Source organism: Piliocolobus tephrosceles, chromosome 1 (genome assembly GCF_002776525.5).
Source record: "Piliocolobus tephrosceles isolate RC106 chromosome 1, ASM277652v3, whole genome shotgun sequence".
Classification (NCBI taxonomy): Eukaryota; Metazoa; Chordata; class Mammalia; order Primates; family Cercopithecidae; genus Piliocolobus; species Piliocolobus tephrosceles.
In genome coordinates, this window is record NC_045434.1 from 173,901,681 (window position 1) to 173,919,482 (window position 17,802).

General features: G+C 38.0%; 1 protein-coding gene across 8 annotated transcripts in view; it reads left to right on the plus strand.

Moving 5' to 3' along the window:
- SPATA6 (spermatogenesis associated 6) overlaps positions 1 to 17,802 on the plus strand; it is a 186,516-nt gene that overhangs the window by 90,651 nt on the left and 78,063 nt on the right. For all 8 annotated transcript variants that reach the window (XM_023187716.1, XM_023187715.1, XM_023187718.1 and 5 more), the window contains one exon: positions 4,774 to 4,814. In XM_023187716.1, coding sequence (XP_023043484.1) covers positions 4,774 to 4,814 — 41 coding nt within the window. The remainder of the gene's footprint in view (positions 1 to 4,773; positions 4,815 to 17,802) is intronic.

Genomic DNA, 17,802 nt, shown 5'->3' on the forward strand with positions numbered 1-17,802 from the left:
TTCTCTTTCTCATTTGTGTGTTTACTTTATCATTGAGTTTTGTATTTTCATGTGTTTTCAAATGGTAAAGGTTGTTCTTTTGCTTTCAGGTTTAGAGTTCCCTTGATCACATCTTGTAGGCTGGCTTACTGGTAATGAATTCCCTCAGCTTTTACTTACCTGGGAAATACTTTATTTTTCCTAAATTTATGAAAGATTTTTTTTTTCTGGATATATTAATAGTGAGTGTCCTTGACTGGCAGGTTTTTTTCTTGTAGCATTTTGAATTTATCATCCCATTCCTGGTCTGTAAGGTTTCTACTTAGAAATCTGCTGTTAGTCTAATCGGGGTTTCTTTATAGGTGATTAGTCACTTTTCTGTTATTCAGGATTCTTTTTTTGTCATTGACTTTAGACATTTTGGCTATAATATCCCATGAGAAAGACTTTTTGCATTGTATCTGCTTAGGGATTACTGGTCCCCCTGCATCTGAATGTCTAGTCTCCTGATAGACTTCAGAAGTTTTTATTTATTATTTCATCAGTTTTTGGAACTCTTATATTCTCTTCCTTTGGGGATACAGATGATTAGTATATTTGATTGCTTTATGGTGTCCCATAGATCACAAAGGCTTTGTTTATTTTTTATTTCTTATTTTTGCCTGACTGGGTTATTTCAAAAGACCTATCTCCAAGTTCTGACATCTGGTTCTTATGCTTGGTTTAGTCTATTGTTGATGCTTTCTAATGTATTTTGTAGGCCAGGCACGATGGCTTATACCTGTAATCCCAGCACTTTGGGAGGCCAAGGCAGGCAGATCACTTGAGGCCAGGACTTCGAGACCAGCCTGGCCAACATGGTGAAACCCCATCTCTACTAAAAATAGCTACTCGGGAGACTGAGGCAGGAGAGTTGCTTGAATCCAGGAGACAGAGATTGCAGTGAGCAAAGATCACACTCCAGCCTGCACTCCAGCCTGGGCAACAAGAGCGTAACTCCGTCTCCAAAAAAAAAAAAAAAAAATTAAGTGGGCGTAGTGGCACATGCCTGTAATCCCAGCTACTCCTGAGATTGAGGCAGGAGAAGTGCTTGAGTAGGCAGAGGTTGCTTTGAGCCAAAATTGTGCCACTGCACTCCAGCCTGGGTGGCAGAGGGAGACCCTATCTCAAAAAAAAAAAAAAAAATGTCAAATGTATTTTGTAGTTCAGTCAGCTAATTCATCTCCAGAATTTCTGTTTGGTTCTTTTTTTGTGATGTGTATCTCTTTTTTTGTGATATATATCTTCCTTTGTATTGTTTTTTAGAATGCCTTGTATCTGACTGAGTGTCTTTAGAATCAATAATTTAAATTCTTTTTCCGGGATTTCATGACTTTCTTTTTGATTGGAATCTGTTTCTGGAGGATTATTTTGTTAGTTTGGAGGTGTCATATTTTCTTGCTTTTCATTTTTTCTTTGTCCTTATATTGATATCTGAACATCTGGTATATCAGTTGTTTGTTCCAGTTTTTTGAATTTGCTTTTGTATGGGGGGACTTTTTCCTGAAGATGAGTCATCATTACTGGTTGGGTAGGGCACTTTGGCCTTTTTCTGGGTGCATGTACTGGTGTAGTCTTTGTGTGATTTTTTGTTGTTATTGTTGTTGTTGTTGTTTATAAACAGCATCAGTGGTATCTGAGATTTGCTCATTGGCTTAGTGTGCAATTATTAGTGGAGGCTGTGTTCTATTTTTGCTGAGGACTGGGACTCTAGATAGTCTAGTCTTTGGATCTCAGTGATGGCAGTAGTGAGCTGACCATGCCTGTCCTTGGGCTCCAGAGTGGTGTGCACTGGCAGCAATTTTAGCTGGTCCTGGTGGACTGATTCATGGCCTCTAGTTGGCCTACTCAGATGCTGGTAGTAGCCATCATGGGCCAGGTAGATGGGCAGGTTCGCAAGCCCTTGGGTAGCCAGTGTGGCATGAGTGATGACTGTGACAGTGGCAGGATGACCCTCTGAGTCCCAAGCGGTGCACATTGTTTTTGGCAATGGCTGAGATCGTCTAGGTGTACCAGTCTCCCGACTTGAAGGTGGTGTATACAGGTACATGCCAGCTCTGATGGTAGTGGCTGTGAGTGTAGGCCCAATCTCATTCCCTGGGGAGGAGCATGCAGGTGCCAATAGTGGTGGACTGGGTTGGGCAGTCTTCTGGCCCTCAAACTGTGTGCTCTGGCATGGGAGGAGGAGGGGCAGAGTCAGGCCTGTCTTGCTTGCCTCAGGCTCCCGGATGATGTGAACAAGTGCTGGCTGTGGTAGGCAGGGGCAGAGTGGTCTCCAGGCCACTAGTAGGATGCTTGGGTTGTGGAAGGTAGTATCTGTACTTCTGCCCTGCTACTTGGGGCTTGGGATGATGCTGCCATCTGTGATGGTACCCTAGCTGGCAGGTGGGGAGCATGTACACCACTCACACCTCAGCCCAGTGGCACTCATGCCTCAGCCCCAGTACTGCTGGGCTTCAGGATAGTGCACAGTCTATTGGGGGAATGGTTCCAGAATGGCATCTCGTTTGTGCTGCAGTCCCAAAGACTCAGTCATGTCTCTGCCCTTGATATAGTTTGGCTCTGCCCCCATCCAAATCTTATCTTGAATTCCCATGTGTTGTGGGAGGGGCCTGACAGGAGGCAATTGAATCATGGGGGCAAGTCTTTCGCATACTGTTCTCGTGGTAGTGAATAAGTCTCACGAGATCTGATGATTTTAAAAAGAGGAATTCCCCTGCACAAGCTCTCTCTCTTTGCCTGCTGCCATCCATGTAAGACGTGACTCATCCTTCCTTGCCTTCTGCCATGATTGTGAGGCTCCCCCAGCCACGTGGAACTGTAAGTCCAAGTAAACCTCTTTCTTTTGTAAATTGCCCATTCTCAGGTATGTCTTTATCAGCAGTGTAAAAACGGATTAATACAGCCCTACATCCAGTAGCTTGTGACAGCTCGTTTCTAAGTCCTGGGGGCAGCAGCCTGTGTTTCTCTTGTATTTTAGCCCTGCTGCTGCTAGGCTCTAGGACAGCTCACAGTCTGTAGGGGAGGGAGTTCTAAAGTGATGCCTTGCTGTAGCTGCTTAAGTCTCAGAGAACATGAGGGACCCAGGGGAAGCTTTCTCTCTTGGGTGGTGTGTGGTACAATCTCCCAGCAGCTCCTTATGTTAGTTTCAGGGCTCATGAGGGCTGAGGAGCTCTTTCAGTGGCCTGGTATTGTAGGGATCCATGGTGGTAACCTGGACAGCTGAAAGTCTCTCATTTACCCTGTCTCTATATTGAGAAGTATCTCTTGGGTGCCAGTCCTCGCTGAACAGGCCATCTTGCTTCCTTCTCCTTCCTTGCTTTAGGTGTTGTCTGTCAATTTTCTTTTGAATTCCAGTGTTCTCTATTGGCTGATCTATTCAATGTATGATTATCTATCTGCTCTTTGGTTTTTCTTAGTGGAGGAAGGGAGTACAAAATGCCCCTAGTCAACTATCTTGAAGCTGCAAACTGATTGTCTCTGGTTCTTATTTTCTTTTTTTTTTTTCTTTATTTTATTTTATTTTATTTTTTTTTATTGTTATACTTTAAGTTCTAGGGTACATGTGCATAACGTGCAGGTTTGTTACATATGTATACTTGTGCCATGTTGGTGTGCTGCACCCATCAACTCGTCAGCACCCATCAATTCGTCATTTATATCAGGTATGGAGTTAGCTCAAGCGGTTACCTCCTCATGCCGGACTTTCTATCTGTCTTATTTTCTTTTCTGTCAATGTAACAGATACCGTAAGTTGTTACAATAAAAGTTGATTCTTGAAAGCTTACTCCTTTAAGTAATGAGTAAAGCTCCAAATCTACATGTACAATGTAGTGGTTGTAATCTTATGGATAGATTTAGAATTAGTTTTAAAATTCACTACGTTATAGACACTTTTCTGGGGATTTTCACAAAGTGTATCATGTTATCGTCACTCTGACTCTCTGATATAAGGTGGGCATTGTTTTCATACTCTTAAAATGAGGCATGAAACCCAGATCCATTGTTATATAGTTGAACCAGAATACTATATTTAACAAGTGGCAGAATTTGAAATTGAACCCCTGCTTGTTTGAATTTACATTTGATGGTAATGATGTTGTTGATGATGGTATTAGTAATAATAGTTGATTTTTATTTTAGTGCCTTGCATGTAATATCTTATATATTCTTTAAAACAATATTATGAAAGAGGCACTTCAGACATATTAGGAATCTGAGACTTAGAGAGATTAAGCTATGTGCCCAAGGTGCTTGGGCCTGGAATGTATAATGCAGATTTATTTGTCAACAAGATCTATAAACTACTGTATGCCACCACCCTCTAAAGCTGGTCCTGTTTCTTTACACCTGAATCTAGAATGGACTATAAGAATAGGAAACATATAGTTTGACAATATTTGTCAAATTTGTGAATACAAATTATATTTTATTATAAACTGATTATCAACTAAAAAACTATTCATTTCATATAGACAAATTGGTTTATCGACTAAAAGCTACTCCTTTCTGTATTCAGATATTTCCTACTATTTTCAAATGAAAGTAGTATTTGTGAAATCATTTAATTGTTGAAGAACTAATACAAATTTTAACTAATTGGATTAGCGTCCTTTCTGATATAACACTGTTGAAGGAGTTTGAAGTATCTCTGAAATATTCTGAGTGAATCATAATTGTAGAAACAATGATAGTATTAAAAATCAAAAATGAAACCAAATATAAACTTTAATTGTTTTGTACTTCCTTTTTCAGATCATTCTCATCTTGGCTGCTGCCGACCCAAGGATTATAAGGTGTGTAGAATGAATTGTAGAATAATAATTGTTCTGACTTTCAGACAACAACATGAGTCTATTCATATACGTATATCAGATAGGGATTATCAAATTCATTTAGTAAAATATGTAAAAACAATAATTGTCGTATCATATAATGTTATTTTGGTTACTTTGTCAGGTGTACATTTAATGTCTTTCTACAAGTATTTTGTGACTTTTGGTTATTCATTTGTATTAATTAATTATTGAATATATTAGTATATGTTTATGTGTGTGCATGAGAGAGAGAAATCAGTTTTATGCGGTAATACCTTGCATGGTATTATTTCCAAATTTCAGTCATTCTCAGAGCACCCTCATAATTTTTGCAGGTATATATGTATGTATACCTTTTGCAGCATTTGCATATATTTTATGATCTTTTCCTTAAATTCGCTTTCTTTCTGTTTGTTTACGCACCATGATAAATGAAAATCCAGTATCACATGCTTTACATATATGACAGCCTTAAAAATACAGTGAAAATAAAGCAATGTTTCTAAATTTTGGCTAGATGCTGTTTTGCTAAAGGCTCTGAGGCGTGCTCTCTGTTTCTTAAAATGAGAAGTAATGGTAGAGAGGTGTAAAAGACATACCAATAGCTAACTGAGAATTTCCTATTGAAAGATAATTGAAAATACATGTTTTCTGGTGATTGAGTATTATTTCATGTATGTTCATGTGCCATGTAAAATCTGTATATCTTCTAAAATCATTTTGGGTACCATATTATTTGCCATATCACCTGTAGTCCATGTCCTACATTTTGAGAAGAAGTGTCTCACAGCTTATCTTTTCTGTCCCTAAGTGAAAGCATCTTGATAGTAAGTGTTATTATATGTGGGAAAACAAAAGAAAAACCATAGCTTTTCTTAAAATATCATTGTTTATGTGCTTACTTAAACTATTTATTTACTTAAACTATTTTGTGCTACTATTAAACTATTTTGTGCTACTGGTACTGAATACCATAATACTTTGCCATACTTTGACTATGATAAAAGAAATATAGCACAATTACATAATGAGTCAAGGCATTGTTTAGGGACACAGATCTACCAGTGCCGGAATCATCTAGGTGAAGCTTTATAAATATTTATTCTAAGCCTACTAAATTGAAATTGCTGAGTATGGAGACTGGAATTTTCTATTTTTACGAAGTTTCTGGGTGATTCTTATGCATCTCTTTTGCCACCTATCTAAGGATTCATAATTGAGAGCCACTAGTGTAGACTATGAATATAGCACTTTATATAGATAGGGTTGTTCCTGTATAGCAGGAGTCCCCAACCCAGGCCACAGATGAGTGGTGGTCTGTGGCCTATTAGGAACTGGGCCACATCGCAGGAGGTGAGTGGCAGGTGAGTGAACATTATGGCCTGAGCTCCACCTCCTGTTAGATCAGTGGCAGCATTAGATTCTTATAGGAGCACAAACCCTACTGTTTGTGCTGTGCATACGAGGGATCTAGGTTGTGTACTGTTTATGAGAATGTAACTAATGCCTGATGATCTGAGGTGGAACAGTTTCATTCTGAATTCAAACATCCTCCCCGCCCCCTACCAGTTCGTGGAAAAATTGTCTTCCACTAAACCGATTCCTGGTGCCTAAAAGGTTGGTTACTTCTGCTGTATAGTGTTTATATATAGAGTTGTTCCTTTTTTAAGGCCCTCACTAGAGGAGAGTGGGCCTCCCATAATTAGTCCAGTTCCACCCTAACATTTAACGTTTATGCAAACACATACACATGTGCATTGGTATTTGTTATACACATGAACATAGTATGGCAAGGACCTATTGATCTTGTTTATTGATAATAATTGGTAGTAGATAGCATATTGTCTGACATATAGTAGGAATTCCTAACGTATGCATATTATCTAAGTGTATTATTAAGAGAAAATAAGTAAACGAAATCTATATAGAATAAAGAGCAAGTACTAATCTTTATCCTAAGGCAGCTATAATCGTGCTGTAAGTTGGCTGGTCCATTTAAAGACAGGTGTTAAGAGCCCTTTTTTCCAAATGAATTCCACCAAAAACTGCATTTCAACACCTTTAATTCCTTCCCACTCCCATCTCTGGATTCCTTAATATCAGGGCTTCCCTTGGGGGGCAGTAGATGGTAAGTTGACAGAATTATTCTTGTATTCAAGAGGCAGATTTTCATATAAATATATCTGCAGCATTTAACATGAAAATAAAAAGGATTATTTTCATACAGGTACATAGTAGTTAGTTAATAAATATTCAGGTAATACAACACTCTAGGACTTCTATACAGAAAAGAGCCATGAAGCTGGGAGTGCTTGCAGAACATGTTCTAGAAAAGTGGGACCTTGCGTGAGTTCTTTGAATGAATATACTTTGCATAGGCAAGAGAGTTCTTTCTGAGCTTCTTACCTTTTCTTTTTTCTCCAGCTTTATTAAGGTATAATTGACAAAAATTTTATATACTTATGGTACAACATGATGTTTTCATATATGTATACATTGTGGAATGGTTAAATTAAGCTACTTAACATATCTGTTACTTCACATACTTATTTGTTGTGGTGAGTTTTATTTTCACAGTTTTTTAAGGCTGTCATATTCGTAAAGCATGTGATACTGAATTTTCATTTATCATGGTGAGTTTTATTTTCATTGTATTTTTTAAGGCTATCATGCATGTAAAGTGTATGATACTGGATTTTCATTTATCATGTCACCATGATAAATAAATAAAGAAGAGAAAGTGACTTTAAGAAAAAGAGTATAAGATATGTGCAAATACTGCAAAGATTATGAGGGTGCTCTGTGAATGACTGAAGTTTGGAAATACTACCGTGTAAGGTGTTACTGAATGTAACAACTGGTTTTCTCTGCTAAGACAAATCTGTCTTAGCAGTTTTCAAGTATGTGATATATTGTTAGTTATAGTCATCATGCTGTAAAATAGATCTCCAGAATTTTTTCATCCTGTTACTTGGAACTTTGTACCCTTTGACCAACATCTCTGCATTCTGCCCACCATACCCGAATGCCCCCTGGCAACCACCATTCTGCTTTCTGCTTCTATGAGTTTGACTTTTTTAGATTCCACATGTGATATTGTTTGGTTCTGTGTCCCCACCCAAATCTCATCTCGAATTGTAATTCCCACATGTCAAGAGATGGACAGTTCCCACCTGTCGAGAGAGAGAGAGGTGATTGGATCATGAAGGCAGTTTCCCCCTTGTTGTTCTCGTGATAGTAAGTTCTCATGAGTTCTGATGGTTTTATAAGCAGTTGTCCCCACTGTTGCTTGCTCTCTTGTCTGCCACCATGTAAGATGTGCCTGTTTCTCCTTCTGCCATGATTGTAAGTTTCCTGAGACCTCCCCAACAATGCAGAACTTGTGAGTCAATTAAATCTCTTTTCTTTAAAAATTACCAGTCTTGGGTATGTCTTTATAGCAGTGTGAAAACAGACTAATATAACATGTAAGCATGATCGTGCAGCATTTGTCTTTCTGTGACTATCTTATTTAACTTAACATTATGTCTTCCAGGTTCATGTTGTTGTATAATGAATGACAAGACTTTCTTCTTTTAAAGGCTGAATAGTATACCATTGTATGTGTATGTGTATACTACATTTTCTTTATCCATTAATCAGTTGATAGGCAATTAGGTTGATTCCATATGAGCTTACCACTTTCTTGAAATCCCTTGTGATTTGGTTTGGCTCTGTCCCCAGCCAAATCTCAACTTGAATTTCATCTCCCAGAATTCCCACGTGTTGTAGAAGATACCCAGAGGGAGATAATTGAATCATGGGGGTCGATCTTTCCCATGTTATTCTCATGACAGTGAGTAAGTCTCATGAGATCTGATGGGTTTATCAGGGCTTTCCGCTTTTGCTTTTTCCTCATTTTTCTCTTTCTGCCACCATGTAAGAAATGCCTTTCACCTCCCACCATGATTCTGAGGCCTCCCTAGCCATGTGGAACTGTAAGTCCAATTAAACCTCTTTTTCTTCCCAGTCTCGTGTATGTCTTTATCAGCAGTGTGAAAACAGACTAATACACCTTGCTAAATACAAATAAACACCAGCACAAAGTACTGTTCTTCCAATTTATTTCCCTAGAGATATAAGCTTGAAAACCATGTGATCTGCCTTTCAAGTTATTGTAGGCTATAGTTTTATTAAATATTTTGCCACTGTATTACAGACATCTTAAATTTTCTATTCAAAAATAGCTGTTTCCCATGCTGCCTGCCCCCAACTGATAAGCCAATGCGTATATCAATTTCTGTTAAGGCTGGTACATTAAGATAACAATTTGTAAACTCATTGAGGTAATGCTATTTGATATACCAGTAAGCCTCCAACTGTTGGAAGCTTAATATAATAGAAATTTAGTTTTTAATTACACAACAATTAAATTGTGGATACTTTTGATCTGTGTGCTATTTTCTCCATGTTGTGACCCATCTTATGGCTTTGGCTTACCCTGAGGCCTTGCTGTCTTCTTCACATGGTAGAAAATGATGGAAAATATGGAGAAGCCTTATCTGTTTCTTAAAAGCCTGGGCCTGGGATTGACACACCATTCTTACTTACATTCTATTGCCAATAACTAATCACATTCTGTCACCTAGATGCAAAGATTACTTCTTAGCAAAGCTGAATTGTGGTGGACAGCCAGCCATTTCTATCACACCCATAATAGTCTGTTCCTTTCCACTCCTAATATCTCTTTATCTCTTTAAAAAAGATTATGTGACCAACACTATTATGCTAGAAATATAAAATTAGCAAAGCTAGAAATTGTCTCTGCCCTCATGGATATTTCATGGTAGTGAAGGAAGGAGACATACTAACAAAATCACAAACATTCATATGTACTTGGAACTGTGATACATATTATGGAGGATATACCTATTGCTTTGATATTATATACTGAGATGGTGTGACCTGGTTGAGGAGAATGGAAAAGGTATTTTGAGGATGTTGAGCTTTGAATATGAACAGGGGAGGGAAGAGCATGTGCAATAGAAAAGGTAAAATAGCATTTAGTAAGGTTCGGTGTCTAAGCAACTAAAAGATTGGTGTTGCTGGAAGTAAAGACATGAATAGGTACATGGTATAAATTGAGCCTGTAGAAGCAAGTAGGGATCAAATCTTTTAGGCCATATTGGAGATTTTGGTAATTATACTAAGTACAATGGGAGCAAGTGAAATGATTTTAAACAGCAAGGTGACATGACTAGATTTATACTTTGAAAATATCACTGTGAATTGCAGTATGGAAAATGAATTGCACTGGGAAAAGAGTGGATGCTAGTAGACAAGTTAGTAGGCTATTGAATAGTCAAAGTGAGAATTGATAGATTAGATTGGGGTAGTAGTAATGGAGGGTGATAGCAGTAGAGATATTAGACAGATATTTAGAATTAATGTTGGAAAAGTAGACCTGAAAAATGGAAACGATGTGCTGTGTGACGATGTTTTGGTCAGCGATGGACCACAAATAGGACAGTAGTTTTGTAAGATTATAATGTCTATTTTTAGTGTACTTTTTCTATGTTTAGGTCTGATACACAAATCCTTATCACTCTGTTACAATTGCTTACAGCATTCGGTACAGTAACAAGTTGTACAGGTTTGTAGCCTAGATACAATAGGCTATACCATTATAGCCTAGCTGTGTTGTAGACTATACAGTCTAGATTTATGTAAGTACACTCTATGATGTTTGCATGGAGACAAAATCACCTAATGATGCATTTCTCAGAAGGTATCCCTATTGTTAAGCAATGCATACTTATCAATGAGAACATATGACTGAATGTGTTCTCATAGAGAAAAATTTGATGTTTTGAAGATGTTCTCTACCTAGAGTAATTTAAAAATTAGGTAGATCCCAGTAAAAACACTTCTAGGCTTTTTGTATTTTATTTTATTTTTTTAATTCCAGGAGCTAGGCAAAAATAGCCAGGAAGGCTTTGAAATCAGAGAGCATTAAAAGGAACTTAGCTCTACAATGTTAAGAAAACTTATTAGATTTCTGATTTTCACAACTCAATGTTTTATGATACCATTTGTTGATACAGGAAAATGTACAAGGACTAGGCTGGAGTTCACAGAATTCTGAATTTTTCTGCACATTTCTGTTTATCTTGTTTAGGCTTTGGAGAGTCTCTGTCAGTGTTTGTTAGCCCAGAAGCTTAAAAATCATATACCAGGGCTTAAAAATCAACCACATGACACTTGTCCCATCCTGAAGGGGATTTACCTTTAAGAAGTTACTGAACTTTTGTTTCTAGCAGGTTAGATGGGAAGGAAAGCAGGCAAAGGGAAGGATAGAGGCCTGAGGGTGATGGAGGAACATAGCACAGGAGATAAGGAATGGTAAGATAAATGCTGTTTCTTGCAAATTAGAATGTGAAGGTATCTCAAAGGCAAATGGTTTTAACTTTTTATATTTTTAATTTGCCTTGGCTGACAAATCTTTTAAGGAAGGAATTTTCAGAATCCGAATTAAAAAATAAATTTTGTCTTAGCAATTAGGAAATATAGACCACTGGATGTGTGAGATTTTGCTTCTTTCCATTCTAAGGTACCTTTCAGTTTTATTTATATAAAAAATTCTCCAAAGTTGCTATTGTAAGTCTGAAACATCCTTGGTGAAATCATGCTGTTTAGAAAAATAAGTGTATGAAGAAGTTCTAGTATGAATACATGTAGGAAGCTTGAATATAACTTGGAAGGGGCATAGACCTAGACTGAAATAAATCCATGAGTCTGGCAGTATTGGTCAAATCTATTACTTGTGCGCATTTTGTCTTTGTGCCTCATTTTAATAGTTGCTTATTTCAAATTGAAGACTGGACACATTTGCAGTTCTAGAAACATGGAAGATTTGGAGGCAGTCTCTCCCAGAGGATTTCTCTCATGAAGAAAACAAATTTAAAAAAAAACAAAAAAACAGAGGAACGTTTTCATGGTATTTTGACAAGTGACCCAGGGCAAAGTTTTTACTATAAGGGTGTTGGTACAATGAGAACAGCTGAACTTGTGAGTCTTTGGTCCTGCCTCAAAAATGGATTTAGTGGCTTTTGTCTGTTCACTTCTCTAGAAACTTTCTTTTATAGACTCCCCTCAAAAGGTGACAAAGACAGAGAGATATATATTAGTATTTTTAGTAATGAGACACATTTCTCCCTGGCATACAAATTTTCAAATATAATCAAATAATTAATAGGTTACTGAAAGTGTTCTGCATTTCTGAAAGAGTAACTCAGTGATTGAGAGCTTAACCAAAGGACATTGGAGCTGAGATTCAGTACCAAGACCCACTTCACCATTATAGCCAGAGAGACACCTGAAGAGAGAGGCTAAAAGAAGTCACAGAGGAATTTGGTATTTCTAAGTTGAAGATCTTAGCTGTGGCGGCAAAAGGGCCTATTGGATCTTACTGGACTTCTAGGATTGTCAGCTTCCATCTGGTCAGAAGTCCATCGCAGTAACTGAATAATCTGTTGATATCATGCAAAGCTGAGTTTATGACATAATACAGTATGGGAGAGCACCACCTTGACAGTCTTAGTGTTGTCTCTGAAAGAGGAAGGTTAATGGCTGATATTTATATGATTTTGGGAACTGGGCTTCAGTGTTTTAAAAGAGCTTTCAATGTGGGAATCTAGTAGGCAAAGTTTGTGATATAAAAGTTTAGGATTAATGGAATAAAGGCCTGGGTCTTAAAGAAAGTCTTGACAAGTAAACACTATTTTGATAAGGAAGGGATTTGTTCAGTTGAGTGATCTGTTGTCCTGAGAAGGGAACTGTTTGCCAGGATTCAGAATCTGTTGTTTTGAGAAGGTAGCTAATTGATGATTGAGCAGTCTGTTGCTCAGGTAAATGATTTATGGGAAGGTCTTGAAGAAAATAACGAAGGTTTATAGCTTTATTTTCCTGGGTAAGAATTGAGGAACTCATGAGAATGTCATGTTTTAGTAGGTAGATCTTAGTTCTTTGTTATGATAGTTAAGCCATATGAATGCGTATGGTCTCAGTTCTCATGTCTTCACTAAAGTTACATATTTTTCCATTAGTGTGTTGTACATTGTTTATTAGACATATTCCTAGAAACCTTGTGTCTTGTTCCTATTGTGAATGCACTTTTTTTTTTTTTTTTTTTGGTAAAATTACATTTTTGTTGTTTTACTGTTGTATAGGTTTGGAATTGATTTTTGTTTGACAATCTTGTAATAGATGTTCTTGGATTTTTTTATAGCGGTAAACTTATCATCTACATATAAAGAATTTTATTTTTGCCTTTCGTAATATTTGTCTCAGCTTACCAGGATCTTCAATACCACAAATAAAAGTGGCAATAGTGAATGTGGCAGAGACATTTCTTACTTATTGGCTATACACACACTTTCCCATACTTCTAAGCCCAGTTGCCGGTAGATGGGGCCTAGTTCTAGCCAATAGACTGTGCATGGAAATTATGTGGGTCAGTTCCAGGGCAAAGCATAGAAGAGTTAACATAAACATCGATATGTTTGGCTGTGTCCCCACCCAAATTTCAACTTGAATTGTATCTCCCAGAATTCCCCTGTGTTGTGGGAAGGACCCAGGGGGAAGTAATTGAATCATGGGGACTGGTCTTTCCCATGCTGTTCTCCTAATAGTAAGTAAGTGTCAAGAGATCTGAGGGCTTTATCAGGGGTTTCTGCTTTTGCTTCTTCCTCATTCTCTCTTGCTGCCACCATACAAGAAGTGCCTTTTGCCCTCAGCCATGTATGTGAAACCTCCCCAGCCTTGTGGAACTGTAAGTCAAACTTCCTTTTCTTCCCAGTCTTGTGTATGTCTTTATCAGCATTGTGAAAACAGACTGATACAATAAATTGGTACCAGTACAGTGGGGCGTTGCTGAAAAGATACCAGGAAATGTGGAAGCGACTTTGGAACTGGGTAACAGGCAGAGGTTGGAACAGTTTGGAAGGCTCAGAAGAAGACAGGAAAATGTGGGAAAGTTTGGAACTTCCTAGTGACTTGTTGAATGGCTTTGGCAAAAATTCTGATAGCGATATGGTCAGTAAAATCCAGGCTGAGGTGGTCTCAGATGGAGATGAGAAGCTTTTTGGGAACTGGAGTAAAGGTGACTCTTGTGAAGAAACTGGCAGTGTTTTGCCCCTGCCCTAGAGATTTGTGGAACTTAGAACTTGAGAAAGATGATTTAAGGTATCTGACAGAATAAATTGCTAAGCAGCAAAGCATTCAAGAGGTGACTTGGGTGCTATTAAAGGCATTCTGTTTTATAAGGGAAGCAGAGCATAAAAGTTTGCAAAATTTGCAGGCTGACTATGCGATAGAAAAGAGAAACCTATTTTCTGGAGAGAAATTCAAGCCAGCTGCAGAAATTTGCGTAAGTAGCAAGGAGCCTAATTTTAATCCCCAAGACCATGGGGAAAATGTCTCCAGGTCATGTCAGAGACCTTCACGGCAGCCCCTCCCAATCACAGGCCCAGAGCCCAGTAGGAAAAAATGGTTTCATGGACTGGGCCCAGGGTCCCTGTGCTGTGTGCAGCCTAGGGACTTGGTGCCCTGTGTCTCAGACACTCAAGCCATGGCGAAAGGGGCCAATGTACAGCTTGAGCTGTGGCTTCAGAGTGTGGAAGCCCCAGGCATTGGCAGCGTCCATGTGGTGTTGAGCCTGTGAGTGCACAGAAGTCAAGAATTGAGGTTTGGGAACCTCTGCCTAGTTTTCAGAAGATGTATGGAAACTCCTGGATGCCCAGGCAGAAATTTGCTGCAGGGGCAGAGCCCTCATGGAGAACCTGTGCTCAGGCATTGCAGGGGAGCCCCCATACAGAGTCCCTACTGGGGCATTGCCTAGTGGAGTGTGAAAAGAGGGCCACCATCCTCCAGGCCGCAGAATGGTAGATCTACTGACAGCTTGCACCATGCGCCTGGGCCACAGACACAATGCCAGCCTTTGAAAGCAGCAGGAGAGAGACTGTATCCTGCAAAACCACAGGGGTGGAGCTGCCCAAGACCATGGGAACCCACATCTTGCATCAGTGTGAGCTGGATGTGAGATACGGAGATCATTTTGGAGCTTTAAGATTTGACTACCCCAGTGGATTTCGGATTTTCATGGGCTCTGTAACCCCTTTGTTTTGGCCAGTTTCTCTCATTTGAAACAGCTGTATTTTCCCAGTACCTGTACCCCCATTGTGTCTAGGAAGTAACTAGCTTGTTCTTGGTTTTACAGGCTCATAGGCAGAAGGGACTTGCCTTTCTCAGATGAGACTTTGGACTATGGACTTTTGGGTTAATGCTAAAATGAGTTCAGACTTTGGGGGACTGTTGGGAAGGCATGATTGGTTTTGAAATGTGAGAACATGATATTTGGAGGTGCCAGGGGTGGAATGATATGGTTTGGCTGTGTTCCCATCCAAATCTCAACTTGAATTGTATCTCCCAGAATTCCCACGTGTTGTAGGAGGGACCCTGGGGGAAGGAAATTGAATCATGGGGGCCTGTCTTTCTCATGCTATTCTCATGATAGTAAATAAGTGTCATGAGATCTGATGGGTTTATCACAGGTTTCTGCTTTTGCTTTTTCCTCATTCTATCTTGCCGCCACCCTGTAAGAAGTGCCTTTCACCCTCAGCCATGATTGCAAAACCTCCCCAGCTGTGTGGAACTGTAAGTCTAATTAAACCTCCTTTTCTTCCCAGTCTCGTGTGTGTCTTTATCAGCAGCATGAAAATGGACTAATGCAAACACTCTTATTATTACAGTGATAATGAAGCTTCAGGTTCTAGATGGTACAGTTATAATTTGTTTAGCATGTTTTATCAGCATAAGTCCTTGGGCAGTTTTATATAATTTCTCTTGCTAAACTGTATTACCATATAGTGGAGGAAAAATGAACCTTTATTATGTCAAGCCACTGATTTTCAAACTTAATTTGCTACTGCAGTATTGCCTAACATGCTATAGTGTAGACTAATGTAGTGTGTATTCTTGTCTTTGATAGGATCATCTGTAAATTTCCACACATATAAATATTATTTGCAGTAAAGTTTTGTTAGCTATCCTTTAGCAGGTTAAGGAATTTCCCTTGAAATTCCTTGTTTGAATAGAATATATATATTAATAATGAATGGATATTGAATATCATCAGATGCTTTTTCCAGCACCTGTTGAGATGACAATTTTTTTATGGTGAATTGATAAATGTTCTAATGATAATCCATCCTTGTATTATTTGAATAAAGTGCCTTGTCATGTTGTGTTCTTTTAGCTTATTCTTTAGCATTCCTGAATTAAAATAATTTAGTTGTGATTTTTCCATATATGGCCACAGCTGAGGGTGGCCTATAATTATCCTTTCTTGTACTGTCCTTGAATGGTTTGGTAGCATTGTTGTGATCACATTGTAACTTTAGTTGGGAATGTTTTCTTTCTTTCTCAGAAAGTTTGTCAGTTTGTTCTTTAGCTGTGTATATTGGATTATTGGTAAATTGTATTGTGAGCCCATCCTTTGTGGAACTTTCCTTGTAGAAATCCTGTTAGGCTTGGGCTATGAGAGTTTGCAACTTGTTTCTGCCATAGATCCCTCATATATAATTGGTCCGGAAACCCCACTGCTTAACAGCTGTTTGATTTTGCTTTTATCTTCTTACCAATAAAGTACAGGTAATAAAAATGTCTACCTCATTAGGTTGTTGTGAGGATTTAAAAAGTTATTTCTATGTAAGTGAATAGAATAGTGGTCTAAGAGGGGAGGGGTTCCCCTCAAGAACTGATATATTTGGGAATTATTTTCTTATTGTATTATTTTAGAATAGCTTTTAAATTCAGCTTCAGTGAAAAAAAGTACATCTTACTTAAACCAAATCAGATAGTGCACATACAAATGTTTAAATCAGATAAGATAGGAATTGATCATTTACTTGATGTAAGATTCACTAAGGAATGTTCTTGGCAAGATTGAGAAACTGATTTCAGTTACCCATATCTACTTTTCCCCTTTCAGAACCATACTTTCCTCTGGCCATCCTGCAAGTTGTTCCTGCACTGTACTTCTGTCCTATGGTCCTTATTCTCAACTGCTTCTCAGCTAATTCCATTTGAATGATTTGTATTTATTTCTGAACTCTTCTGCCCTATGACAGAAGAGAAACTTTAGAGAATAGTGTGTGATATAGGCACTATGTAGGCTTACAACAAATATTTGTTGAGTAACTGAATTTTCTAGTTCCCATTATTTGTAGTAGTAAATTCTCACCCACACTCATTTGACCTTGAGGTTTTTGAAAATAGAACATTTTTATGGCCATTAATATGATTTGTCAACTTACTGTGTAAGCAACTTTTTAGGAATCTTATTTCATAAGTGTGGTATAAAAACACTACATATCATAGATTTGAAGAGCATGTCATTAATCACGATGGATTTAGTGTATGAAATTTCCTTTTTTACCTGTACCAGTTTCAGATTAGTTTAAAAATATTAGTTATTTTTCCATCTTGATACATTTTAGCATTTGCCATATTGAAACTGTTGCAATTGTGGGTTCATAGAAAGTCATTTAAAAAACTATTTTCATAAATGTTAAAAAAAAGGCCTTTTTAATGCTGAAGTGTAAATGCCATACACAGAAGAAAATTATCTTTCATGAGCCAAGCTCTCCACTAGTGTTTTCACTTTTCTTTCATTTAATTTTTGTGTCAAATCTGTAAGATTATGTCTTCAGTTTATAGGTAAGGAAACTAAACCCTCAATAGGGTAAATGACTTGCTCAGGGTCTCATAAACAGCAGGGATTTGAACTCAAGTTTTTGGATTCTAAGCCAGTATTATTGAAGATACACTCAAGAAATATAACCCTTCTGTGATGAACTAAAGAGATAATATTCCATTTAACTTTTGAAAGGAAATAATTTAAGGGAAACTCACAAGAGCTATGGAAACA